This window comes from Bos grunniens, chromosome 1 (assembly GCF_055505025.1).
Source record: "Bos grunniens cultivar Pamir isolate PY7600 chromosome 1, Bosgru_T2T1.0, whole genome shotgun sequence".
NCBI lineage: Eukaryota > Metazoa > Chordata > Mammalia > Artiodactyla > Bovidae > Bos > Bos grunniens.
Window position 1 is genome coordinate 70,218,253 of NC_141165.1, and position 27,541 is coordinate 70,245,793.

The following is a 27,541-nucleotide window of genomic DNA, read 5'->3' on the forward strand; positions in this document are numbered from 1 at the left end:
AAGGAGACTCTCATAAGGGTGTCAACTACAAATTGGCACCTGCCAAGAGCATTTGCCAGTGACTGAACAACAACAAGGGCGTTTGCCATCTGCCTCTGTGGAGATTGAACCCTGTGCTGCTGCAGCTGCACCTTCAATAACTCCTGAGCGTGGAGAGTGAGGCACTTTGCACTCCAGGGAAATTGGTGGAACGGGTCTTTAGATAGTTAGATATTTTCAGGAACTGATTTCATGATCCTAATCCTTGCATCTCTTCATATCTAGAAAATCACTAAATTCCTTCATGGTGACATCAGCTCCTCATGATTAGCAGAAAACCTTTTGTAAAGTAAGCTTTTGATTGCATTGAACTCCTCCTTCACCAAAATCTGATATATTGACCTTCTCCCACTACCTCTTTGGAACAGAGAGCTATCTGAGGTGCTATCTCCTGGACCGCAGTCCTCATTTTGACCCAAATAAAACTTAACTCGCAACTCTCATGTTGTACATCTTTTTAGTGGATGAAGGTTTGGGGCTAAGAAAGGTAAGTGTTGTCTCTCTCCATGGTGCTTCTCATGTCTGGTCAAGGCCCTCCTGGGGGAGGCTGTCTAAGGATGGGAAAGGTGAGTGGATGGTAACAACCACCTTTCAGCTCTGCTGCTGCTGCTGCTAAGTCGCTTCAGTCATGTCCGACCCTGTGCGACCCGGTAAACGGCAGCCCACCAGGCTCCCTCATCCCTGGGATTCTCCAGGCAAGAACACTGGAGTGGGTTGCCATTTCCTTCTCCAATGCATGAAAGTTAAAAGTGAAAGTGAAGTCGTTCAGTCGCGTCCTATCCTCAGTGACCCCATGGACTGCAGCCCACCAGGCTCCTCCGTCCATGGGATTTTCCAGGCAAGAGTACTGGAGTGGGGTGCCATTGCCTTCTCCTCCTTTCAGCTCTAATTATGTATATATTTGCTTGGAAGGGCATTTCTCTCCTAATAAAGCTACAGTGGCCAAGAGGGAAGTAAACTGCTAAGGAATGTTTATAGAAAAGATTATTCCTGTGAGGGTTCAATAAATACTGGCCAATTATGGTACTTCCTAGTAGGTGGTTATTTTATATAATTACAGCACTGAAGCAAATCAACCTCTTAATGCCCACCTATGGGATGACCGATAATGGGCGACCATAGGGAGCTATGTAGGATGACAGACGGTGTATTGGATTGCACATCAAGAGGGAAGGCTGCTTCCAGTGCTCTCTGTACCTAACCAGGGACTCAGAGCAACTAGATTCAGCTCTCCAGATCTCGATGTTCCTGTTTGCTAAATTGGGGTTTTGGGGTGGTGTTATGGACTGAATGTTTGTGTCCCCACCAGATTCATATATTGAAGCCCTAACCTTTAATGTATTTGTATTTGGGGACAGGCCCACAAGGAGATGACAATGGTTAAATGGTGCCTTAAGAATGGGGCCCTAATAAGAGGATGAGACACCAGAGCTTGCTCCCTCTCTCTGCCAGGTGATGATGTGAGGATACAGCGGGGAAGACTCTCTTTCTATAAGCCAGAAAGACAACCTTCGCCAGAAACCAAACATATCAGCATGTTTATCTTGGACTTTCTAGCCCCTAGAGCAGTGAGAAAGAAATATGTGTTGTGTAAGCCACCTGGTCTCTGATATTTTGTATGGCTGGCCAAGCAGGTTATGATGACCAGCTAATTAAAATGACATACTTGAGAGTCCCTTGGACTGCAAGGAGATCCAACCAGTCCATCCTAGAGGAGATCAGTCCTGGGTGTTCATTGGAGGGACTGATGTTGAAGCTGAAACTCCAATACTATGGCCACCTGATGCAGAGAGCTGACTCATTTGGGAAGACCCTGATGCTAGGAAAGACTGATGGCAGGAGGAGAAGGGGATGACAGAGGATGAGATGGTTGAATGGCATCACCGACACAATGGACATGGGTTTGGGTGGACTCCAGGAGTTGGTGATGGACAGGGAGGCCTGATGTACTGCGGTTCATGGGGTCGCAAAGAGTCGGACGCGACTGAATGAACTGAACTGAACAGGTTTATAGTTTACAAAGTACTTTTACAAACTCATTTTCTTAGAGAAACTCTAAGAGGTGGGAAGAGCAGAGTATTATTTTACAAATATGGAAATACCTCAAATCACAAGGCTACCACAAGGCTACTAAGTGGAATTCAGTCAGATGCAAACCTGAATCTTTGAGCACTTTTAGTTGTAAATGGCTGTGGTTTTCTTGTTTTTATCATCATTACATTGGATATCTATGAATTCTAGTTTTTAGGTTTCCAGGTAACTCCCAGGTGAAGAATGTCAGATTTATCACAAGTGATACATATGTTTTTTCTCTTCAGAACTATAAGAGTTGTTTCCTTTGACCACATATTCTCAAAATAAGGTCTAGGATCAGCAGTGAGAACTGAGGATTTAGAAAAGCAAGTTGTTGGGCCCTACTTGGACCTGACCTACAGAATCAGAAATTCTAGGGGCTGGGTGGGACTGAGCAATTCCTGAGAAGCCCTCAAGGGGATTCTGAGGCTGCTAAATTTGAGAACGGTGGTTCTGATAGTGTACACCTTTGTTACAGGTTGACATTTGACATTTCCCTGCCTTATTGCACTGAAGGATATGCAGCTGCAACTCTGAGTCCTACAATCATCTATGGCATACTGTTAAAACTATTTTGAAATGCTTGAACCTACAAATGTATCCTCTTTACAATGACAATATTCTATAATTTTGTGTTAGCCTTCATTACTTCCTGTATGTTTGCTTGGAATTTGGAAACACTTTAGAAAAAAAAGTTATCTTGGTCAGCATATCACAAACCTTGAATTAAACTGGCTCTATTCTAATTAAAATAGTACTTTAATTTACTATTTATTCAAAGTGGCTAATGTTTTTAATCACTTACTCATGGCACTTGACAATCTACTCCTCCACACTGACCCCTGACATCTCAGTAACTTCAAAGGAAATTCACCTGTACATGAGATCTATTCCTAAACAAGAGGCATCCTCATCCAATCAGGAGAGAATATTTTAATAAATAATAAAAATAACCAAAATACATACATAAAATTTCTTTTAACATTTATCCTAGAAAGCCAAATATAGAACTAATTCTATTAATTATATGTAAATGTACATATGTATATTATATATGTTATATAATTATACATATAATGAAATAGTTTTATATCAAATGTCTGGCTTTTAGAGGTATAAAGATTTTTATCCAATGCTTCCTTTGATTACTTTCCTAGGCTTGGAGTTTGAAAACCGGGGATTTCTGGAAAAGAATATGGACTTCAATGCCAATGTGATCCATTTACATTTAAATGACTATAGAACTGTGTGTAATTACATATTATGTGGCACCTCTTATTACTTTAGGACATCAACACTAACCTAAGAATTCTCTGGAACATTTTCCTACATATCTCAAATAAATCTTGCCACTAAAATTTCACAAAGAGAAAAGCACAATATTACCTTTTAAGAATAAAACTTACACATTTCCAAAATTACTTTTTCTTATAGAGAAATAACAAAGAAATCACCTTTTACCCCCTTGAATGTGGGCAGCCAGAGTGAATAAAATCCTCATACTCTATGCTGCTTGTTATTAATGTGCTTACATAAGCAAAACTGTGGGCTTTCAGTGGAAGTATAAGACTTACAAATCACATGACTGATAAAATAGCATATAGCTTACACAGCGTTTGTAGAGCGACAGCTTCTGAATGACAGTTTTAATGAGCTTACTGGACTTCCAACCATCACAACACTCCAACTATTTTATTTATCTTCTTTAGATTTTCTTTTGGCACCATTTACTGAGATAATTTTGTAACTATATGAAGACTGACTAGCAAATTTCTACCATGTTTCTGAAAAGACACAGGAAGACTAAATTGAACATAAAGATTCCTCCTCCCCTGCTGAAATATGTATAATAACTATGAGATGAAGCAATATTAAAAAAAACTATTCCACACACATCCACTCACAAACACACATGCACTTTTAATATTGATCTCTTAAATTCAGGATGAATTTTTAATAGTGTTATAAAGACTAATTAGAGTGTTTTCCCAAATATTTTACTTTGAGGTTGTCAATGCTGTCATTGTTTCTACCTAGGATTTACTCATTACATCAACACCAAATAAACCGTCCCCAAAAGGAGGGACTACTTTTTACTGCCAACAGCAAACACCAAAGCCAACTCATATTCATAATTACTCATCTTTTAAAACAAGTTTTGACATGAATGACTCAGCAAAGCTGGGTTACTGCCAACTGGTGCCAGCTTGTCCAGTGGCACCAGAGGAAATATGAGAACTAGAGTCAACAGTGACAGAGAAACCGAATCCTCCCTCTTTTGATCCAGGTAAGAAAAGTGTTATTTTCTGAAGAAGCAGGAGAGTAGGCTCTATTTTTTAAAAGACTCTTTAACAGTTAACAAAATGTGTTTAGGCACAACAATATAAATTTGTGAAAAACAACAATTCTCTTTTCTGAATCCCCGAATTCACTTAAATATAAGCTTTAGGAAAAAATGAAGAAAAGAAAGAAAAGCAGCTCTGGCAAGTAGAACAATACTAAAGAACTGTAAAAAGAATGGGAATTTAACTTCTTCATGATTAAGAGAGAAATAAAATAAAACTTTTCATTTTAATAGAGATATGTATAGGTATATGAATTCTCATACTCAATTGCATTTTACCTTTTTTACATTTGCCAGGGAGGTTCAGTCCTTCCATCAGAATACCAGTCTATAGGGCAGGATATATGGGAAATAGAGATCACACACCCAAAGAAATTAATCTGACATAGTTAAAATGATGGCTAATAGTCCAGCAGAGCACTCAGCCTCCGGTCCCACTTATTAACTGAACTGACAGTTCGGCACTAAGCAGAAACACAGGGCCGAATCCAACATTCTTCCACCCTGGTTTACTCAGGAGCAGCAGAGTGAAGACAAGGCAAGAAAAACCTGACTGTAGTTTGAGTGAACCCTCTAGTATGGACATAATCTACACCTCCTGGGGAGATGCTTTGACCAGTTTTCCCTGGAATACTACTTCAGTAATCACAATTACTCCAGGCTGAACAGGCCAGTCTGTAAGTCAATTGTTTCTGGTTGCTCTCTTCTGATGGTCATTTTCCCTTTTATTCAGAAACAGACACAATGGCCCCTTTAATGCAATCACCATGATGCAAAACAAATGGCATGATTAGGAAATTGTCCAAATTCAACTTGGCGTTCTGTAACTTGCTGACTGCCTTCATTCTAATAGCTTCATCTATTCAGATCTCTGAATTATTTCTCTATCCCTACCTGAACTTATGTCAAAATCATCAGAATCACAGCCACTTACACATGAAATAGATGTGCAGTTCTCTTGTCTCCTTGATAATTAACAAAGACGTTAAGGGCTAATGCCAATTCCGTGACACGAGCTGGATACCTTCCATTACCTGGTATGCCACTGTTTATGGCCTATTAAACAGTTTTCATTTCACCTTATGGGCCTATATAAAATACAAGCTAGATGTTTCTCAAATTACAAGCAGTTTTAACGACTATTAACTAGCTTCTTTTTTGGTTTGTTTTGAAATTTGAACTCTCTAAATTTACTGCAGACAATCTGTGAAAGTAAACTGGGCAATATGTTTTAAACTCAGTTTTTGAAAGTCTTTTATCCCCCTCCTCCTAAATTATAATTGTTTTACACTATAGTAGCATTTCTCATTTTCAAAATAAGATACATTCTGGTTCTTGTTTAAATATTTTTTCCAAACCAAATTATCATTGTTGTACTGATTCATTTTTTCAAGTAGGGTTTTCAATTTCCAAACATTCTCTTATTTTGCTCTGTTTTATTTTTCTTCATTCTTACAAACAGGACATACATGTTGACATTATGCAGAAGTCAGTGCATCAGAGGCCTTAGACAGAGAGGCCTAGCTGCTCTCAAAATCTGTCTTATGCAGGGCTCAGTTAGTCAGGCTAATAAAGCTGCCAGGGCAGAGCTGAAAGGTCAAAGGGCTCACAGTTGTCAAAAATCTACAACGCAACAGTAGAAAATGTATGTAAGCATTCACTTACCTGCTTTTGATCAACAATTATTTCCAGGTCTTCGTCACTGCTTAGTTTTCCATATCCTTTTTCTTTACTTTTCTTGTGAAAGAATAATTTTAAATGATCATTTAGTTTCTTTCCGTTAATAATGTTAATTCCTACTTAATACTTTTTAAGATAAAAGTCTTTACTTAACCTTGTTCACTAGTCACAATACATCATTCTTTATGCCAACCTCTCATGGACAGTAGCAAATATTTTTATTAAATTGTTGGCTTCTGCTTAGCCTCTCCCATCCAAATTATACCTTTAATCCTTTTCTGAATATTGTTATGCTTCTTTTTCAATTCTATAGTTTCAGAAAATATTCTTTAATAATTCAAGATAAATAATACATTCCTTAGAGTCCTAGGGCATTTTTCTTAAACAGTGAAGCTGCATTTAGTGATCATATTATGCTTAAGACTTCAGGTACTAAATGTTTGCTTTTAATTCTTCATATATTTTTAAGAATAAGCAAGTATAACACCACTCAGTTAATGAATCTTCAGATTTTCTATGTGCTGTGCCATGTTTAGTTGCTTAGTTGCTTAGCTGTATCTGACTCTGCAACACCATGCACTGTAGCACTAGGCTCCTCTGTCCATGGGGATTCTCCAGGCAAGAAAATACTGGAGTGGTTTGCCATGCCCTCCTCCTGGGGATCTTCCCAACCCAGGGATGGAACCCAGGTCTTCTGCATTGGAGGCAGATTCTTTACCATCTGAGCCACCAGGGAAGCCCAAGAATACTGGAGTGGGTAGCCTATCCCTTCACCAGGGGATCTTCCCAACCCAGGAATCGAACCAGGGTCTCCTGCAATGCAGGCTGATTCTTTACCAGGTGAGCTACCAGGGAAGCCCCAGATTTTCTGTATTTGCCTATAAATCTGATGAAAACTAATATTGGAAGAGACAACTCAGAAATAATTTTTAAAAGGTAAATAAGAAAATTTTCAAAATTAGATAGCTTAAAAAGTTGGAAGAGTACAGACCATTAAAAAAAATATTCTTTATTGGCATTTTTTCCTCCATCTGTCTTTCCCCATAGCAAAAGTTATAAAGTTAGAAAACAACACAGATCATGCCAACAATTTTACTGTTGTGTTACAGGAGAGAGATAATATGTCTGAGTCTTATTTTCCCCCCTTTCTCCCAGTGCAAGGGTTAAAGGAAATACCAGGAATGACAGTTACTTCTTCATAATTTCAGAAATTATTAGTACCTTGCAGAGGACCAGTAACAAAAAGAAAAGAAAATTCACTACCTAATTAGCTGTAATCCAAGATTGCTATCTTAAAAAAAACAAAAACAAAATCCTGCTCAGTATTAACTATATCAACTAGAATTAAGGGAATTATAAATATTTCTTATGTTTCCATCCACTGTGCCACATTAGGATCCTCGTCTTATCGGGAAGAATTACATTCTTCAGCAAACATGACAAAAGTCTTCTTTACATTATGGGACATAATTCTTGTCTGTTTTTTCTCCTATAACATTTCAAAAGCAGATTTCCACACTTCCCCACTCCCTCACCCCTCCAACAAACATACCTCCTATTGTTGTGTTTTTTTCCCCTGATAGAGATTTCCTGAATATTCAAGTACTAGGATGCATAAATAAAATCTGAATTCTCATTCATATATTAATGAGTTTAGCCACTTAGAACAGAACAGATGGCCACAGTATTTCTATTATTATTCTTGTCCTCATTTGAGGTTCCATTTCAAGACTGATGGAAAACAAAAAGAACAAGGTTGGTTTCAATCAAACTGACTTCCTATCACTTTGCTTTCGTATCCTTTTAGTCCACTGGTCACCATAAGATATTGTCCAGAGACCCTCTAATGCAAATCATTTAGAAATGCCTTTACTGAATATTGATCTATATACGTACCAAGTAGCTCATTTGCATGACCCGATTTCTGGACAGAAGGACATTAAGTAGAGATGGAATATGTGCCTTTGCATCCATTTCACTGTCAGACATCCCAGAATTCTTTGCACCAGCCGCAGTGGCTTCATTGCCAGAGCTTGCTGACCAGAGAACCACAGATCTTGCCCAGCAATAGTATATATAATGCGCCACACTAACCGAAGTATCCCCGGATCATTGTTTTGACTTTGTAAACATTGTGAAATCATTGAAACTAAAATTTCTTCTTTTTCTAGCTAATGTTTATCCAAGTACTGCCATGTTCCCTGACTGCTGTTCTAGTTTAATGCTCAAAAAACCCCTCCATCTATTATTAATTATACAAAATTTTGTATTTCATCTCATGCATATGGACTACTCAGCTTCTCTGTCAAAAAAGTTTTCAATGCCCCACCCTAGACTCTCTTGTGATTAGTAAATCACTACTAATATATATATATATAACAATGTTGGCATTCACAGAACATAATTCAAGATTGCCCTTCCTGCCAGTACAGATTCTACTTCTCCAGTTTAATCACAACTCCTTATCTGGTTTAGTACTAAATTTCCCCAGAAAGAGGCTAGATCAGGGAAGGAGATTATATTCCCAACTACTGTAAACAGAAGTTGGCATTTTCCAAGAGTGGGAGGAGGCATCTGGGTTTGTACTTAAGCTCCTAGTCTCCAAACAGCAGACAACTGTACACAGAAGCTTTCCAGTTTTACTCTAGAGTTAAGCAATATTTTCTAGCTCACCCCATAACCCCATGGGGATTAAGCCTTTTCTAAGCCATCATGGCTATTCGCTCACTTACTGCTTATTCCTAGTGCGAGTATAATCCTCTTTCAAGCTCTCAGCTTCCCACTTGGACTGCTGAGATCAGCCAGCCCAGCCAGGGATCTTCTGCTCTCCTCCCTCCTCCCAGCCGGGAATCCCTGTCTTCTATCTATGCACTTGGTCAAGCACAAGAAAGCAACTCCATAGCTCCTGCGTGGCCCTTCACACTGGTCAGAGGACTGACCTAGAAGGAGAAAGAAAGCTAACCTCCCCACTGGCCTAGCATGAGGAGGCGGGGCTTCTGGGGGAGGAGAAGCCAGAAGGGAATCATTTCCTGTGCTCCTCCCACCTCCCTGCAGCCACTGCAGCTGAGGATTGCCCCTGAGGCAGTGAGGTTAGGCCCCTGTCCACCTCAGCCTGAGAGCATGCTACCTGCTGAGAGCAGATTTTGTGCACTGCCCCTCTACATGCAGCTGAGGAGGGAGCATCAGTGCAGTGAAGTTAACATGGTGAGGACCTCGAGGTGGGAGAAGTGAGGAAAGAGAAAAATTGCTGAAAACGTCTCCCACTCTGTGAGAAGCTTTCAGCTCAGGATAAGTGTCCAATTCTGACACTCCAAATACAGTATCTCCTCTCCTCCCCACACTGTTATGAACCCTTTCTGAATAACTGGAAGGAGAACTATCTAGTTATATTTTTAGTACTGATGATTTTTTTTTAATATCACTGGATCAGAGTTGCTGTTTTCTTAGGAACATTGAGCCTGATCATCTTTCCTCTCTGTAAATGTTCCATCTCTCTTTAACCCTATCTACCTCCACAAAAATGAAACAGAAAGGTGGGTATATTCACTTGAACTAAATAAACCATAAAACTTGGAAAATGTATAGGAAAATCATACATGGCCATGGATACAGAATGTCTATTATAGAAGAAAATTTTGCAAGTAAGTAACAAAGCAATAATAAAGTCTAATGGGATAGAGACCTGGAAAACGAAGCACTCAATGTTCTTTTTAAAAGAAGACTTATAAGAGTTTATGAAAAAGTGAGAGTTTTAACTGAAAACTTCCAGTTGTGTATGGGTTGAATTAAAAGAATTTATCATATTCACTAGGAATGGAATATACAAGGGAAATTTTGAAAGGGAAAGGAATATATGATTTAATTAATTGTGCCAACTAGCTTCAATTATAATTTTTGCCTAACTATAGATATGAAAACAAGTATAAAGGTTTGCATATAAATATTTCAAAAAATTTTATTACTGTTTCTTATTCAATACTATTCAATGTGATAAACAGTAGACCTGATATTTACTAAAGCAAATGTTAATGAAAAATATATAATATACACAAAAGAAACAAAGACCATCCTACTCTTTTCTTCGTGGTTGTCAGTATTCAATTCCTATCTTATTTTTCCTATCTTCAATCCCTTCTTCTCTACCACCTTCCTTCCTGCAGCCTACAAAATTGCTCACTTTTCTCCTGTCCTAAAAGATGACTTCCTTCTGCTTTTCCCCTAAAGGCATTCATTCAATCTCTCTTATCTCTTTATCATCAAACTTGAAAGAGTGGTCTGTGCTCACTAGCCATCAGTTTAGTTCAGTCGCTCAGTAGTGTCCGACTCTGTGATCCTATGGACTGCAGCACACCAGGCCTCCCTGTCCATCACCAACTCCCGGAGTTTACTCAAACTCATGTCCATTGAGTCAGTGATGCCACCTTCCTTTCTCTTCACTTCTAAGCCAATCACAATCAGGGTGCAATTTACTGTAATTGCGTTCTTGACAGTCACCAATGGACTCTTAATTATTAAATTCTATAGCAGTCCTTTTTTAGAGTTAATTGTATGAGGTGGTTTAGTCACTAAGCAGTGTCCAACTCTTGCAGCCCCATAGACTGTAGCCTGCCAGGATCCTCTGTCCATGGGATTCTCCAGGCAAGAATACTGGAGGGGGTTGCTGTTTCCTTCTCGAGAGGATCTTCCCAATCCAGGAATTGAACCCGGGTATCCTGCATTGAAGGCAGATTCTTTACCAACTGAACTACAAGGGAAATCCTATAATTGCATTAATTAGTCCCAAACGCAATATATGATTGACTATAGATGTCAAAATAAATGCAAATATTACTTCTTTCAGTGATCAGGTCTGTATCATGATCATGTATTTTCAGAAATATCTTTGCTGTTATTTACATTATTATAGCTATTAAATGGTATTGCCAGCAGCTGAAAAGAGGATCAATGAGAGAGGGGAGGATTGGGAAAGGAGATGCTGTGCTAAGAAGATACTTGCTGAGTTTGTAATGCCTTTGGAAAGTTCATCCAAGTGGAAAGATCCAGTTGTCCAGTTGGATATATGGGTCTATATTTTTAGAAGAGAGATAAGGACAAGACATATGGATTGATAGAGATAATTAAAGTTGTCAGAGAGGTCGAGCTCATTAAAAAGGAAAATGTGGAGACGGAAGAGATGAGGACTAAGGCTGGCATCCTGGAGAATCGTTACATTTAAAGAATGGGCCAAAGAGAAGAACCCAATGAAGGGAAGTGGAACAGGAGTGGGCATAGGTGTAGGAGGAGAAACTCAATGCAGTCAAAGGACATAGAGTTGTAGATGGTGTCAAATGCTGATGGAAGGTTAAAGAAGGAGGCAAACTGCATACTTTCACTGTATTTGGCATTTTGGAAGTCATCAAGGCTGTTAGGAAAAGAAGAATTAGTGATGATGGAACCAAGATTAAAGTAAATTAATGAATACATTGGTGGTAACGGTGAGAGGGGAGTTATTTTCTCTTAGCAAGCTCGAATGAAAAGGGAAAGAGGGACATATTTGTTAAGGTGGTAGATCTTATGTCCTTAAGTTATAGCTTTAAAGAGAGAAAGAGAGAGAAATAGAGAGAGCAAGAATGCTAGTGCAAAGACAAAAAATACAGGGCAAGAATACTGGGAAAGTTACAGTTTTCCCTCCTTCCCTTGTGTAAAGCTATTGAGTATGTTCATAGTTCAAGAAACAGCAGTAATGAGAATGAAAATGTAGATTCCAGAGGGTGAAGGGGAATAACTCATGAAGCATGAAAGGAAGAACAAAGTGCTTTTGGAGAGGAAAAAAAGTGCCTGTTTCTTTAAAATTATAATTATGTGATATATATTTACAGAAGAAAAATCTAGACATATATTTCAAATATTAAGAGTCTTGCTCTCTGGGTGACAGAATTACACATGATCTGTGTTTTCTCTTTATACTTGGGAGTTCTTCTTGAAATAAGAATGATTTTCTTTTATAACAATAATAAAAAAGAAAACAAAAAATGTGATTACTTGAGAGATCCATAAAATTGCCATAGAAAAGACTCATTTAAAGTCTACATTGCAGGTTCGATGCACGATACTGGATGCTTGGGGCTGGTGTACTGGGACGACCCAGAGGGATGGTATGGGGGAGGGAGGAGGGAGGAGGGTTCAGGATGGGGAACACATGTATACCTGTGGCGGATTCATTTTGATATATGGCAAAACCAATACAATATTGTAAAGTTAAAAAATAAAATTAAATTAAAAAAATAATAAAATAAAATAAAATAAAATAAAAAAAAAAGAAAAACACTTCCCAAAGGGGAGGCTGGGGATCCAGGCACCATTGGCTTGCACGGTTTTCTCTGACTGTCCCTGGGCTTAAGTGGTAAAATGCTGTCCATCCCTGTCATGAAATCTTACCTACTTATCTGATAAAATATTGCAATAAAAAACCACACCAAATAAATAAATAAATAAATAAAGTCTACATTGCAGAAAAGCGACCAGGTTGGGGCTTTACCTTTCCTTTACTACATTTCTGGAAGAATAAATGCTAGTTTTTTAAAATGTAGAGATTCATGCTACAGTTATTACTTCTGTCCCTTGTGGCAAGTGTGGTGGGATGGATGGTGAAGTGGATTGTTTTGTTTATTGCATTTAATATGCCCCTTTCCTTTTCACTTCACCTTATGACAGTTTTTTTGGATATCATTTTGGCCCCATGTCTTTTCGTTTAAAAAAAAAAGATCCAGTGTTAGCACACCTACCAACACTGCTGCTGTGGATACAAAGAAATAACGAATGGAAAAAACAGAGAATGAGGGAGAAGGAACTTCGCCCCAAAGACTTGGACTAAAAGCTTGAGAGTTTCTCCATTTAGGACATAAGCTGAGACAGACCTTTTAAATAGAAAGTCACCACCTTACCAATTAAAAAGACAATTTGTAGATCTTTTATTTTTCTTTCATATGGAGGAAATAAACCTTCTGAAGAGAAAATGTCATCATTACAGAGAATCATTTACAGAAGGGCTTACACTTGGCATTTTTCAAAAACTATTTTTTTCTTAAAAAAAAAAAAAAGACATTCACAGTTGTGTTCTTCCCCCACCAACTGTGATGTTATGGCAAAAAAAGAGCCACAGGGTGCAATTTTTTAGTTTTGGGCCAGGCGTGAGCAAACATAACATATGGTAATCAAACTCAGTTCTAAAGGTATATTGCTGAGTGAAAAAAGAAATGTAAGCACAACAAATATGTTGATGCATTTTAAACCATGTTTTAAACCATAAGCATATGGCCAGATATTTAGTAATTTTTTGATTTTAGGCTAAGTCTATTTGGGAAAATAGGTACTCCAGTTACTTACTGCTGCTGCTGCTCAGTCGCTTCAGTTGTGTCCGACCCGGTGCAACCCCATAGATGGCAGCCCACCAGGCTCCCCTGTCCCTGGGATTCTCAAGGCAAGAACACTGGAGTGGGTTGCTATTTCCTTCTCCAATGCATGAAAGTGAAAAGTGAAAGTGAAGTCGCTCAGTCATGTCCGACTCTTAGCGACCCCATGGACTGTAGCCCACCAGGCTCCTCCGTCCATGGGATTTTCCAGGCAAGAGTACTGGAGTGGGGTGCCACTGCCTTCTCCGCCAGTTACTTACTAGCTGAACAATAAAATGGCAGTGATACACAATATAATTTTCACCGTTGGCTTTGAGGTCCCTCCTTAATGCTGCCTTTTCTATCTTTAGAGTGGCTTTTGGTCTATAAAAGAATAACCTGAAGAGTGTTAAAGCTTCTTAAAATTATTTTTATATTTTCCAAGTTTTTCAAAGATGAGAATTCAACCCTAGGTTGTAAGAGAATTCAACAGAAATATTCATTAAGATCACTCAATCATATGTCATTGTACAATGCCATTTTCTCCAAAACACAAGTTCAGTATTAGACATACACCTTCTTACATATCTTTTCCAATATTTTATCAAATTTTATTAAAAAATCAAACATACAGCAAAGTCAAAAGAATTTTATGGTGAGCATCTATATACTTACTAGCTAGATTTCACCACTACATTTTATTATACTTGTTTTTGGATATCTGTTCATCTGTCTGCTGATTTTAAGGCTAAGTCTAATTGGGAAAGTATAGTACATGTAGTACATATAATCACATTTTTACAGATTCTTTCCTCCAAGGTTTATTTAATTTTAAACCTCAGAAAAGCAAAATCATTGGTTTAGTAAGCTTCCAAAATAAGAACACTAAAAGTTTAGGATTTGTTACCCTACAGCAAATCATTACTTTCATTTGAAAAGCAAATCAGTGAACTACATTTCTAGCATTATGTGCTAGTGACAGGACATATTACTAGGATTAGGGAAGAGGATTTCTGATCAAAGTGCTGGGATTTTTACAGTTCTCAGTCAAAAGCAAGTGATCAAACAACTCAATATTTTGAAACAAATCCAGGGTGTGATAGGCAGTTCCAGTTGATATTAATCATCATGTCCTCAATTTCATACCCTTTGATCATACCCTGCAAATATCTTTACTTTACTCTGGACTGTGTGTTAAGTATTTACCTCTGGTACATCCAACAAAAGTAGGAAGACTCAGGCAGGGCTAGGACGGCTAATGATTTCTCAGAGGAGTTACATATGCTCCTGGGAACAGTCCAGTACTAGGGTGGTTTAATGAGAATAAGTAGGCATAAACAAAAACTAAACTTGAAAATTTCAGTCATGTCGGATTCAGCAGTGTTCCACATTACTTTGAGGACAATAAAGACACTCCTCTTAACCCTCCCTCCCTTCCAAAACCAAAGAAAATCACATTCAAAAAGAGAAACCAAAAAAACGAAAAATGATGTCCGTCTTAATGGAAAATTTTGAGTCCAGTTCTTTCATCTGAAAGGCTCTTGTCTCTATAAAAATCATTTCCATATTTTCTCTAGACTAGGCTCTTGAAGCTGTAAATGCAGTGGTATAGCATGCAATGACAAAGCCATAAAACTCGTTTCCTGCCTGCTAAAGACAATAATAATACATACATATATTTCAGTCTACTAGATTTCTCAGCATTATGTGGCACTGGTGCTGTTTCCAAGGCAAGATCAAACTAAAACCACTCCCATTTGGCAATTTTATCTGTCATCACTCAAACAGCAGGGAGTGCTTGTTGATGTAAGACAGGTAAGGGGCCTGAGAGAACCAACATCATCATTTTGGATCCTCAAATGGAAATAAATACTTCTATCACATAAAAAGTCTCATCCCCCCCCAAAAAAAAAACTAATAAAAGGGTAACTTATGTACTCCATACTTGAGAAAAATAAGAAATAATCTAAAACTAAAACTATTCACCTATGCCCTGCTTCTGATCCCTATTGACATGACTTCATATTGCTATAGGCATTGGCCCTACCAGATGGGGGTCTAGGCGTGTGTTACTCCCATCTCAAACACAGGTGTGCTTGTCACTGGCCTCTCCAGTGGCTCCTTTGCCTTTTCATGGGCAGTTGGAGCACCTGGCACCACACACCTGCTGCTGATTCCTTTACAACAACTGGGCTGGACATGATGATTTTATGTCCTTGTGAAAGAAAACAGCAATCATTGTACTTTAATAAAAAGGAAAGAAAAGCTAGCTGCTTCTGTAAGCACTCTGTTTGCCAAGTAAATATAATAATGTCTCTATTTTCATACCATCTCTAAACTCACACATTGCTTTGATGCTTTGACATTGCTCAAGAAAAATTTGTTTCTGACAAGAGTCAACCTGAAGTCTGTGCCTCAGTCACCAGATCTGTGCAGAAGGCTGTTTACCATTAAGCTGTATTTATGTGACTCATTGATAACCAGTTTTTTTATTATGGCTAAAATAACATGAGGTGGTTTTTTTTTTTTTTTCCCCTTTCATCTGGATCTACACATAGTCATGACATCTTAGAATAACTCTTCCCTATTCTTGAGAGTGACATTGCCTGGCGGTACAGCCCATTACTTTCATCTCTGGGCTCTCCTCTGTGGCCTTGATAACCTCAGGAATTCTAACCCGACACCATAGTTCTTGTTATTTATCCATCAGTGTCCTGATGGCTTCTTTCATTCATCTCATTTCTGCAATGGCTTATGAATTCATTGATGACAACATTTTAGGTAAGACATGGAAATCCCTAAATGGTGGGCAGGTCTGGGTGTCTTTGTCATGGAGCTTCCAGGCAACTACTTATTGAGGGAGCTCTCCTAAGCCACAGGATGTACAGGGGCAAGAAACATCTGGGCAACAGACAGCTCATTTATTCACTGGACATGTGACATTGGATACAAGATTAAAACAGCAGAGTTCAGAGGATATGTAGCCAATCAAACACACTATTTTTTGATGAACATCAATTAATACCTTGCTTCATAACGAGGGCAAAATAAAGTGGCTTATAACGAAAGGCAAAGTTTAAATAGCTTTATTTATATAAAGTATTGTCACCAATCACCTGAGAGCAAATATCCTGTGATTCCTGGGCTCAAGTAAAAAGGAGTTTGATGGCTGGAAACTATAGATTTGAGTCATGAGGCATTTTTTATTTTTAATTTGAGAAAATACAAGGTAGAGTGTATGACAATGTTAGGTGTTCAAGTACTTGATGAGTTTGTTCAGACAAAATTGTATTCATTTAGGACAAGGGTTGCTTCATGTTAATGCAAGATCACCCTTTTATCACTAGGGGTGGTAGATTCAGTCAATACAGTTACATGACAGTAATCACAGAAATAGTAATATGTAGTGGATCACTCCTGACATTTTCAGCAAACACAACATCCATTGCTGGAAAAAATAAGCACAAATGTATATGAATACATGTGGCATTTCTGGTATTTTGCTGATTTTTACAGGAAATTCCTTATGACTTAATTGATTGATAAGCAATAATCTTCAAAAAATGAACAGCTAAAAAACCTCCCTTGTTTGATGATGAGTAAGGGATAAGAAGGAGCTTCTCAAATATGGTAATTTTATTTTCCCTTGGCGTAAGAATGCAGTGTTTTCATTTTATTCTTGTACTACTTTAAACATTTCATATATGTTATACTTTACAGTAAAAATATATTACTAAAATTTTATTTTAAATATATTCTATAAATTCAATATATCTATATTTTTTTCCATAAAAGAGACTTGGGTATCATATAAATATAAGGTAATAATGGAACAGATTTTGCCATATTTTTAGTCTACCAAATATACTGTAAGCTGCTTGAGGTCAGGGCTGTGTTACTCATCCTCTTAAGTATTTTTGATCATTTAGTATTGTTGTTGTTCAGTCGCCCAGTCATGTCCAACTCTTTGCAACCCCATGGATGGCAACACACCAGGCTTCCCTGTCCTTCACTATCTCCCAGAGTTTGTTCAAACTCATGTCCATTGAGTTTATGATACCATCCAACCACCTCATCCTCTGTTGCCCCCTTCTTCTCCTGCCCTCAATCTTTCCCAGCATCAGGGTCTTTTCCAATGAGTTGGCTCCTTGCATTCTGAAGGAGATCAGCCCTGGGATTTCTTTGGAAGGAATGATGCTAAAGCTGAAACTCCAGTACTTTGGCCACCTCATGCGAAGAGTTGACTCATTGGAAAAGACTCTGATGCTGGGAGGGATTGGGGGCAGGAGGAGAAGGGGATGACAGAGGATGAGATGGCTGGATGGCATCGCTGACTCGATGGACGTGAGTCTGAGTGAACTCCGGGAGTTGGTGATGGACAGGGAGGCCTGGCGTGCTGCGATTCATGGGGTCGCAAAGAGTCGGACATGACTGAGCGACTGATCTGATCTGATCTGATTCATCTAGTATGAATGTGCTGAAATCTGGGGCTCTAGAGCCCACAAGGGGGGTGTGGTACCCTGCTCAGAAAGCTTGATACCTACTGGAAAAGGGAAGTAACTAAACTTCCCTTTAATTATAAACAAGTGAAGAACCTGTGACAGAGGAATCTGGAGATATGAAGGAGACCATGGGACTTGGCTCTGTGTCAAGGTCACAGGAGGCCTGGAGGAGATACTGGGATCTGAATGATGAGGGCAAGTCATCCAGGTGGAGGACAGGGTCTGTCTGCATGTGGGCTTGGGGAGCTGGCCTGCAAAGAGTGATAAAGAGAGAAGACCAAAGATAGGAGGTAGCAGGGTCTCCTAGTATCAGAAATGAGGATGGTATTGGATTTTGGGAGGATGAACTCAGATGAGGCTTCAGAGGCAGGTGGAGTCTTGAAAATCCTGTCATTATGTTAAGGGCAATGTGGAGCCATGGAGGGCTTGAAGCAGGAGAGTAAGCACGTTATAAAATCTGTGGTTTAGGAAGGCTGCTCTGGCTTAAGTGTGGGAAAGAAGAATGGAGGGAAGGAGAGCAGGTAGGTGCCACTAAAGTGGTCAGGGTGTGCCGGCCATGGAGCCTGTTATAATTGGTGTATGGTCAGTTGAGAACTGACACACACCAATTCTATTATGACATGCTTATTAATTCATCACTTTGTGTATCATAAGATTATTTTTTCAATACTGGCTACTATAAGTGATAAAAGCATCTGTATTTTCTCTAGTCAGGAATTAAATTAGCAGTGACTAGATCTATAAAAAATACATGCCAGGCACTCACTTATTTTGGTAACACGTAAAATTATTTTAGGAAAAATACAATGTTTCATTTTTTTCATATTTTTGAGAGAGATAGCCAGAGAGAGAGAATATTTGAATAATATAGAAAAACATTTTGCATTTAATAAAGGATATTTTTGCACTCTGTAAAGTCTAAAGCAACATCTAAACTTTTCTTGTTTCTTGCTATTTGACAAAACAAAGGGAGTCTGTTTTTTAAAAATACAATGTGCAATTGTTCAGTACTGCAGAACATCTGAAAAGATTTATTGTGATTTTTTTGGACATCAATAACAAGAATTCTTTATGCAAACCTAAGAGTTGAACTGATCAGGGAGTATAAAATATTAAAAAGAAATGTATTTACTCATTGCTTTCATTGCATTTCACTTGTTTTTAACTTGTCCAAGGGAAAAACTTTATAATGGGGGAAAGCTAGAGTAAGGCAGAATCAACCACAATATTTATCTTCTTGCTCAACGTTTCTTTGGGGATTTTTGCTACTTAATTAGATACTCTTTTGTTATTAATATTTTAAAATAATTTGTTACATTAAAACTACTGAAGGATATTCAGCTACATATAGGCAAGCTTCAGAGCTACAGAACAGCGTTCTTTCTACAAGGCCACAACATCCCAGTGAGTACACATAACTACTGATGGGCTTCTTCCCTCAGTTCTCACATTTGCATTTTTCCTTTCTATCATTTTTAGGAATGAAACTCCAAGTCTAGATGTTTGTATTACAGAGGTCATCACAAAATTATGAAGACAATAAGAAAGACTTCTTGAACAATACAGAGCAGATAAATTTCAGTGATGAAGAGTACGAAGTTCATATCAACTTGAGAGCACTGGAAGGAAGCACTGAAGACTCGTTTTGCAATCTCTGATTAATACCCCAAGTGAATACTAGTAATATATTGATAACATAGTGCTAAGAGACAGAAAACTGACTGTAGCTCAATTAATTTAAATCCATCTTTGGAAGTAGATGTAGACTTTAATAAAGAGACTTTTAAAAAACTCTGCACTGCACTCAAAAAAAAAAAAAAAAAAACAACCCAAACCAAAAAAACTCTGCACTCTTGCAAAATTGTTCTGGGTAGGCGAGTGTGGGGGTTTTAAAGAGAGATGAAGCGAGGCTCCTGTAAGGAACAGCTAAATTGTCACGGACAAATGTGCCCCAAATGGAAAAAGCTTTTTAAAATTATAAAAGCAGAAGTTTCTCCTTATAGGAAACACTAAAACTTTTTTTTAAAAGTGCAGAAGTATGCCTGTCACATTGTTGATACTTAGTAAACATTTAATGAAATCCTTATGCTTTATAGCAAGAGGAAAAGATTAATAACTCCCATTACTCCTAACTCCTCTTACTTTCTCTTATTGATGTCAAATCCCCAAATATTTGTACACAGATACACATATATGTATCTGTGTATAAATATATCATACATATACACTTTTATGATACAAATGTGGTTGTATAAATATTAAACTACACTTTATACTCAACAACACATTGTGAATATCTTTTCATGTTAACACACATTCATATCTACCTTACATGTCGAAATCCACCTTACACTAAGAGTTTTGTTAAGACAGTTTAAGAAACCCAGAAAATCATCAGACTGAAGAATGCCTTTAACACTTAAGAGACAACGTTAACTTTTGAATGTTGTCCACAGAACCCTTGTGGTTTCTGAGATTCTTTCAGGTGATCTGTGAAGTTAAAACTATTTCTCATAAAAGTACTAAAACATTATTTACCTTTTTTGCTGTGTTGACATTTGAATTGATTGTGCAAGGGCAACAGTGGGTAAAGCTGTTGGCACCTTAGTAAGAAGCAGGGCAAAGACTAATAGATTTTTGCCAAGAGAACGCACTGGTCATAGCAAACACCCTCTTCCAACAACATAAGAGAAGACTCTACACATGGACATCACCAGATGGTCAACACTGAAATCAGATTGATTATATTCTTTGCAGCCAAAGATGGAGAAGCTCTATACAGTCAGCAAAAACAAGACCAGGAGCTGACTGTGGTTCAGATCATGAACTCATTGCCAAATTCAGACTGAAATTGAGAAAGTGGAGAAAACCACTAGACCACTCATATGTGACCTAAATCATATCCCTTATGACTATACAGTGGAAGTGAGAAATAGATTTAAAGGACTAGATCTGATAGAGTGCCTGATGAACTATGGATGGAGGTTCATGACACTGTATAGGAGACAGGAATCAAGACCATCCACAAGAAAAAGAAATGCAAAAAAGCAAAATGGCTGTCTGAGGAGGCCTTACAAATAGCTGTGAAAAGAAGAGAAGCGAAAAGCAAAGGAGAAAAGGAAAGATATACCCATTTGAATGCAGAGTTCCAAAGAATAGCAAGGAGAGATAAGAAAGCCTTCCTCAGCGATCAATGCAAAGAAATTGGGAAAAAATAGAATGGGAAAGATTGGAGATCTCTTCAAGAAAACTAGAGATACCAAGGGAACATTTCAAGCAAAGATGGGTTCAATAAAGGACAGAAATGCTTTGGACCTAACAGAAGCAGAAGATATTATGAAGAGGTGGCAAGAATACACAGAAGAACTGTACAAAAAAGATCTTCATGACCCAGATAATCATGATGGTGTGATCACTCACCTAGAGCCAGACATCCTGGAATGTGAAGTCAAGTGGGCCTTAGGAAGCATCACTATGAACAAAGCCAGTGGAGGTGATAGAATTCCAGTTGAGCTATTTCAAATCCTGAAAGATGATGCTATGAAAGTGCTGTGCTCAATATGCCAGCAAATTTGGAAAACTCAGCAGTGGCCACAGGACTGGAAAAGGTCAGTTTTCATTCTAATCCCAAAGAAAGGCAATGCCAAAGAATGCTCAAACTACCTCACAATTGCACTCATCTCACACGCTAGTAAAGTCATGCTCAAAATTCTCCAAGCCAGGCTTCAGCAATATGTGAACCATGAAATTCCAGATGTTCAATCTGGATTTAGAAAAGGCAGAGGAACCAGAGATCAAATTGCCAACATCTGCTGGATTATCGATAAAGCAAGAGAGTTCCAGGAAAACATCTATTTCTGCTTGATTGACTATGCCAAAGCCTTTGTGTGCATCACAATAAACTGTGGAAAATTCTGAAAGAGATGGGAATACCAGACCATCTGACCTATCTCTTGAGAAACCTGTATGCAGGTTAGGAAGCAACAGTTAGAATTGGACATGGAACAGCAGACTGGTTCCAAACAGGAAAAGGAATATGTCAAGGCTGTATATCACCACCCTGCTTATTTAACTTATATGCAGAGTACATCATGAGAAACACTGGGCTGGATGAAGCACAAGCTGGAATCAAGATTGCTGGGAGAAATATCAATAACCTCAAATATGCAGACGATACCACCCTTATGGTAGAAAGTGAAGAACTAAAGAACCTCTTGATGAAAGTGATAGAGGAGAGTGAGAAAGTTGGCTTAAAGCTCAACATTCAGAAAACTAAGATCATGGCATCTGGTACCATCACTTCATGGCAAATATATGGGGAAACAGTGGAAACTGACTTTATTTTTCTGGGCTCAAAAATCACTGCAGATGGTGATTGCAGCCATGAAATTAAAAGATGCTTACTCCTTGGAAGAAAAGTTATGACCAACCTAGACATCATATTAAAAAGCAGAGACATTACTTTGCCAACAAAGGTCCGTCTAGTCAAGGCTATGGTTTTTCCAGTAGTCATGTATGGATGTGAGAGTTGGACTATAAAGAAAGCTGAGAGCTGAAGAATTGATGCTTTTGAAGAGTGGAGTTGGAGAAGACTCTGGAGAGTCTCTTGGACTGCAAGGAGATCCAACCAGTCCATTCTAAAAGAGATCAGCCCTGGGTGTTCATTGGAAGGACTGATGTTGAAGCTGAAACTCCAATACTTTGGCCACCTGATGCAAAGAGCTGACTCATTTGAAAAGACCCTGATGCTGGGAAAGATTGAGGGCAGGAGGAGAAGGGGACGACAGAGGATGAGATGGATGGATGGCATCACCGACTCAATGGACATGGATTTGGGTGGACTCCAGGAGTTGGTGATGGACAGGGAGGCCTAGCATTCTGCGGTTCATGGGGTCTCAAAGAGTCGGATATGACTGAGCAACTGAACTGAACTGAAGAATCAAGGTGGTAGCACCAAATTGACTTGTTGGGAACTGAACATGACCACTTTAAAGTACATGAAATGCATTTTACTTGAAAAAAAAAAATGACAGACAAGCTATGATTACTGAAATTTGGGAATCTTGCATTTTCCCCCCAAATATATGAGGAGAGTCTTTCAAAGAGAGCAACCAATTTTTGTTGCCAAAATTCAAGGTTTTAATGAAAGGTAGAATTTAATGAAAGGTAGAATTTCCAATACAATTGGAAACTTGTATCTGCCACTGTGAGCTTGATAAGTTCTAAATAAATAGCTAGATGTTCCTGATGTGCTCAGTGATATTAATAAAGTATTTTTTTGATATTATATAATGAAGTATGGCAACATTTGGAAGATAAAAACAACTCAGTAAAGTAACATTTTCCAAGTGACAGATGCATGGCATGTTATCAAAACTGCAAGAGTTAAAGACCCACTCAAGGTGTAGGAAAAATCATGGATTTTAATATAAAAAGTACACACAGCTTATTGATCTCACTTAAAAATACCACATTGTTACTAAACTTTAAGAAGTAACATGCCAAGTTTTGATACTGTAGCATCAAAGACTATCCATAATTATGTAAAATGACTATCAAAACACTTCTTCCTTTCCCAGCTGTATAGTTGTGTGAAGACAAATTTATCTTTGTATATTTCAACCTCCCTCAGTTGCAACAGTTCGAATGCAGAAGCAGATATGAGAATTCAATTTTCCTCCATTAATTCTTATATTAATGAAAATTGTAAAAATATAAAACAATGCCATGCCTCTCACCAAAATTTCTATTTTTTGGAAATAGAGTTTTAATAATGTTATTGGTGTTGAGTGTTTTATTCCTATTTTCCAATGAATTTAATAAGTATATAGCTAAAATTTTTCATAGTCTTCTTTGTTAATACAGTAAAAGTCAATAGATATAATCCATATAAACAAAAAGTCTTTAGAGTCTTTAATATTTTTTAAAAGTACAGAGGGACATTGAGATGAAAGTCTAGAAACCACTTTTATAATATGTAAAAGAAAGAATGTAAACTTATTCTGTGGTGGTAGAACAACCTGCCCTTGGAAAATTAGGTATTTTCCCCTTCTCTTTAATGATAAACTAAGTCAATTTATCACTTTTAGACTCTGGTAGAAAATTCCATAATAGACTATGTAAAAATAATCCAAAAAGTCTTAAGATAAATTGCATTGTATGTTACTTACTATATATCTGAATTATATCTAATGATTATTGCTTTAGAGTTTACAAATACTTCTACATGGGTTATATCATACTTTATCCAGGTAATTTCATGAAGGTAGGTATTACTCTCCTTATTTATATTAAAAGCTGAGGAAATGAATTCTAAGAGAGAAAAAGCTCTTTGTCTAGAAAGTGTTAGAACACAGAATCAGATTCAGGTCTACTGACCTTTTGTTTTTTGCTTTTTTTCATCTTTGGCTGAAAAAAATCTTTTTGGTTATCATCAGCATAGGCTAGCATTTCAGCTCTTGTATAGTAGAAATAAGGGCTGGGTATTGCCATATCTTTTGAATTTGAGCAAGGATCCTGACATCTTATCAGCCCATTTCCTCTACCTATATATAAGGATTGTGGGAAATAATAAATGCTGAATTATGTGGAATAGTGCTTAGTATACATTACATCTTGTTTATTATTATTTTTTCTACTTAGCATAACAGTGTAACCGTGCACAAGGCCAGAGTAGCTTCTGTTTTACACAGCTCTTAGATCAAATATGAAATGGCTTAGTCAATTTGACAGAAATAGATGAACATATGAAAAAGCTTCAGAATAAATGCAAGCCTGAACAGCAACAACAGAAATGCAGTCTCTTCCAGGCTGGAAGCCAGAGGTCATTCTATATATACTGGTGACCTACACCTCAACTCTGTGTTCAGATTTAAAGGTGACTAGATGGGTCAATACATCACTCCTCCGCTTGCCAGGCCTGGTCCAAACCAGCTTTGAGTGACTGCTGAACATTACCACTTTGAGGGCTTCTCCCCTGACCCCACCTCAGGCTGCTGGAGCCACAGAAAAAGCTTGAGAGTCCAGGTAAGGCTTCCTAACCCTTTAAACCCTATATTCTTTTTTTTTTTTCCTTGTTTTGATTCTCTTGGCTTCACACCTGGAGCCTCTATCCAAGATAAGAGTGGCTTTAGGATGAGTCAGCCTTCCAAGAGGCTCCTACAGAGCCTTTCAACTATATGATGGTCAGAGGTAGTGCTGGTTAGATTTGGCTGGATGTGGAAGTAGATGAGCCAGATCCTGGCAGTTCAGGGAGGTAAGAATTTCTGGAGGAAGTAGTTCGTCAGCAGAGGATTGTTAATGGTATTAATTCAGCTGCCTTTGCACATTGATCCCAACATGGACATACACATATTTATACATAGTAAGATAATAAAGATAATAACAGCTATTACTCATAAGAACAATCTCATATATATATTCTTTCCTGTATAGATATAGAAACAATAATGAGAATGACCCACTAAAATTTTTAATTTGTTATAGTAAATGTACCTTCGGTAGGATGGTTTGCTAGGCACAAGAATGAAGACTTTACATATGTTATCTCATTTAATTCTCTCAGTATTACACCATGAGTTTGTATTTTTCTTAGTTTTCAAATGAGGAAATGGAATGTCCTAAAATTTTAAGATTTTTCTTCATGGTCATGTCCAAGGTCACACAACCACTAAGTAAGTAGTGGGGCAGAATTAGAACCTAATATTTTTCTGGCCAGTCCAAAAGGTCGGATTCTTTTCAGCTCAGCCCCTTGCCTCCAGCATATTTCCGTTTGATTGAAAGTTGGGATGACATAATGCAAAGATGCATGTGAGGTTAAATAGAAAAGGAAAAAAAAAAAAATCAAGAAGAGTCAACAGCCCTTTAGTGGTTCTTCAGACAAACATCCAGCTCAAAGCTATATAGTGGAGAGGTAAGAGGTCAGCCTCTCCGGTCAGACTGCTTGGTTTAAAGCCAGCTCTACTGCAGACAAACATGACTTTGAGCAAGTTATTTAATTTCTCTATGCCTAAGTTTTCTCATCAGAGAATAATAACAGAACCTATCTCTTTGAGTTGTTGTGGGAAAAAATTTAACAATTCATGTAAAGTGCTTACAACAGTGCTTGATGCATATAATACTCAAATATATAAGTGCTATTATTAGCTGATATCCTTCCTTCTTTCCCTCCCTTCTTTCTTCTCTTCAATTTCCTCCTCTCTCCCTCCTCTTCTTCCCTTCCTTTTTCTCCCTTTCTTCCTTTTCTGAGTTAATGGTGTGTAGCCATTAAGTAGTCTTTCTAGCAAGATGCCAAGACTCACCAAAGGTGGTTCAGAACCTCAATCTTGAAGTTAAAAATTTTTCTGGGGACTGGGATTTAAAAATAGAACCTGGTGAGAAGCAATTCTTGCTGTGTCAACTTTTAGAAGGCTGTACTGAGAAAACCCAGCAGAGCTTTATTTTAAGAAGACCCTGAATGGCTTAGCTGCAGTTCATGGATACATCAGAACGTTCCCTTGCCGGTTCACTTTCCTGTGAACCTAAAACCAAGCAACAGTAAGAGTTCTGGGCTGACCAAACCTCCCCTTTGCAAAAAGCCAGAGAACTCAGGTGCTGCTGTCAAGTAACTGGAGCAGAGCCCCAGCAGTGAGCCTTCACCGCTGATCCTTTTGAAGTTCACCTCTTTGTTAAATCTACTTTTAACGAAAACTGGATTTTTTTTTTTACAGTATGTTTCAGGGATGATGCAAAGTATTAAGGATACAGGGAAAAAAAATCTGACTACAGATGGTGGATTTGGAAAGTAGGCAGAGAAGGACTTTGGTGTGTTTCAACATCTGAGTCCTAGCCTTCTTTTTATCACTTTTTTCTGAGATGGTTGGCTATCTCAACTCTTTTGAGCTCAGCTTTTCCATTTTCAAAATAAGGGTTTATACTAGATGATGTTTAATGTTGTTGTTTCTATTATTTATTTGAAACTATTAGGAAGATAGTTAATTAGTAATTTTATAGTGGTTAGGAAAGAGGACCATTGTTAATTGAGGAAAGAAGCTAAGCCAAATAGAATGTAACATTAATTCAAATGCTGAGGAGGAATTAGGGTCTTCCACAAGCTGCTATGTATACTTCATTCATATCTGTCAAACTCAGTATTTCTTAATATAAGAAAAGGCTACAACAAACTTAAGTCTCCATTCTGATGCAACAAGGAGAAGTTGTTGAAATTGGATATAAAAACATGCTTCTCAAGAAGGAATATGTTGGTGTTCAATCATCTTTAAGTGTATGCATAAACATCTGTTCAGGAAAACTAATCAGGCAATAAGGGATACAATTCATTGAAGGGAGTGAAAACTGGCAACACGAATGAGGCTAGGAGCCAAATCACAGGTAATAAACTTGAAAATAGACATCAGCAAACCAAATAGAATTGCTACAGTTTGGCAAGTTACTGTTTATATATAAATAAATTTGAATGTATATTCTTTGTGTTAGTTTGGAAGATTTTTCAATGAAAAAGCAATAAAATGCCATTTCAACATAAAACTCTAAAC

General features: G+C 37.8%; 1 protein-coding gene and 1 long non-coding RNA gene across 21 annotated transcripts in view; one reads left to right on the top strand and one right to left on the bottom strand.

Annotated features, from left to right (window-relative positions):
• The window catches only part of PEX5L (peroxisomal biogenesis factor 5 like), a 334,399-nt gene that overhangs the window by 252,619 nt on the left and 54,239 nt on the right, over window positions 1-27,541 (bottom strand). For 9 of the 20 annotated variants that reach the window (XM_086395535.1, XM_086395484.1, XM_086395475.1 and 6 more), the window contains exons 1-2: window positions 8,033-9,099; window positions 6,122-6,193 (exon numbers count right to left, since the gene is read on the bottom strand). The exons of 7 other annotated variants lie outside the window; for them this stretch is intronic. In XM_086395535.1, coding sequence (XP_086251661.1) covers window positions 6,122-6,193; window positions 8,033-8,125 — 165 coding nt within the window. In that variant the 5' untranslated portion in view covers window positions 8,126-9,099. Of the gene's footprint in view, window positions 1-6,121; window positions 6,194-8,032; window positions 9,100-27,541 lie in introns of those variants that run through there. 4 more of the 20 variants (XM_086395524.1, XM_086395464.1, XM_086395415.1 and 1 more) reach the window with 1 other exon arrangement.
• On the top strand, window positions 303-2,887 carry LOC147379591 (uncharacterized). Its single transcript, XR_015162065.1, has 2 exons — window positions 303-526; window positions 2,591-2,887. It is a non-coding gene; the product is annotated as an uncharacterized LOC147379591 (long non-coding RNA).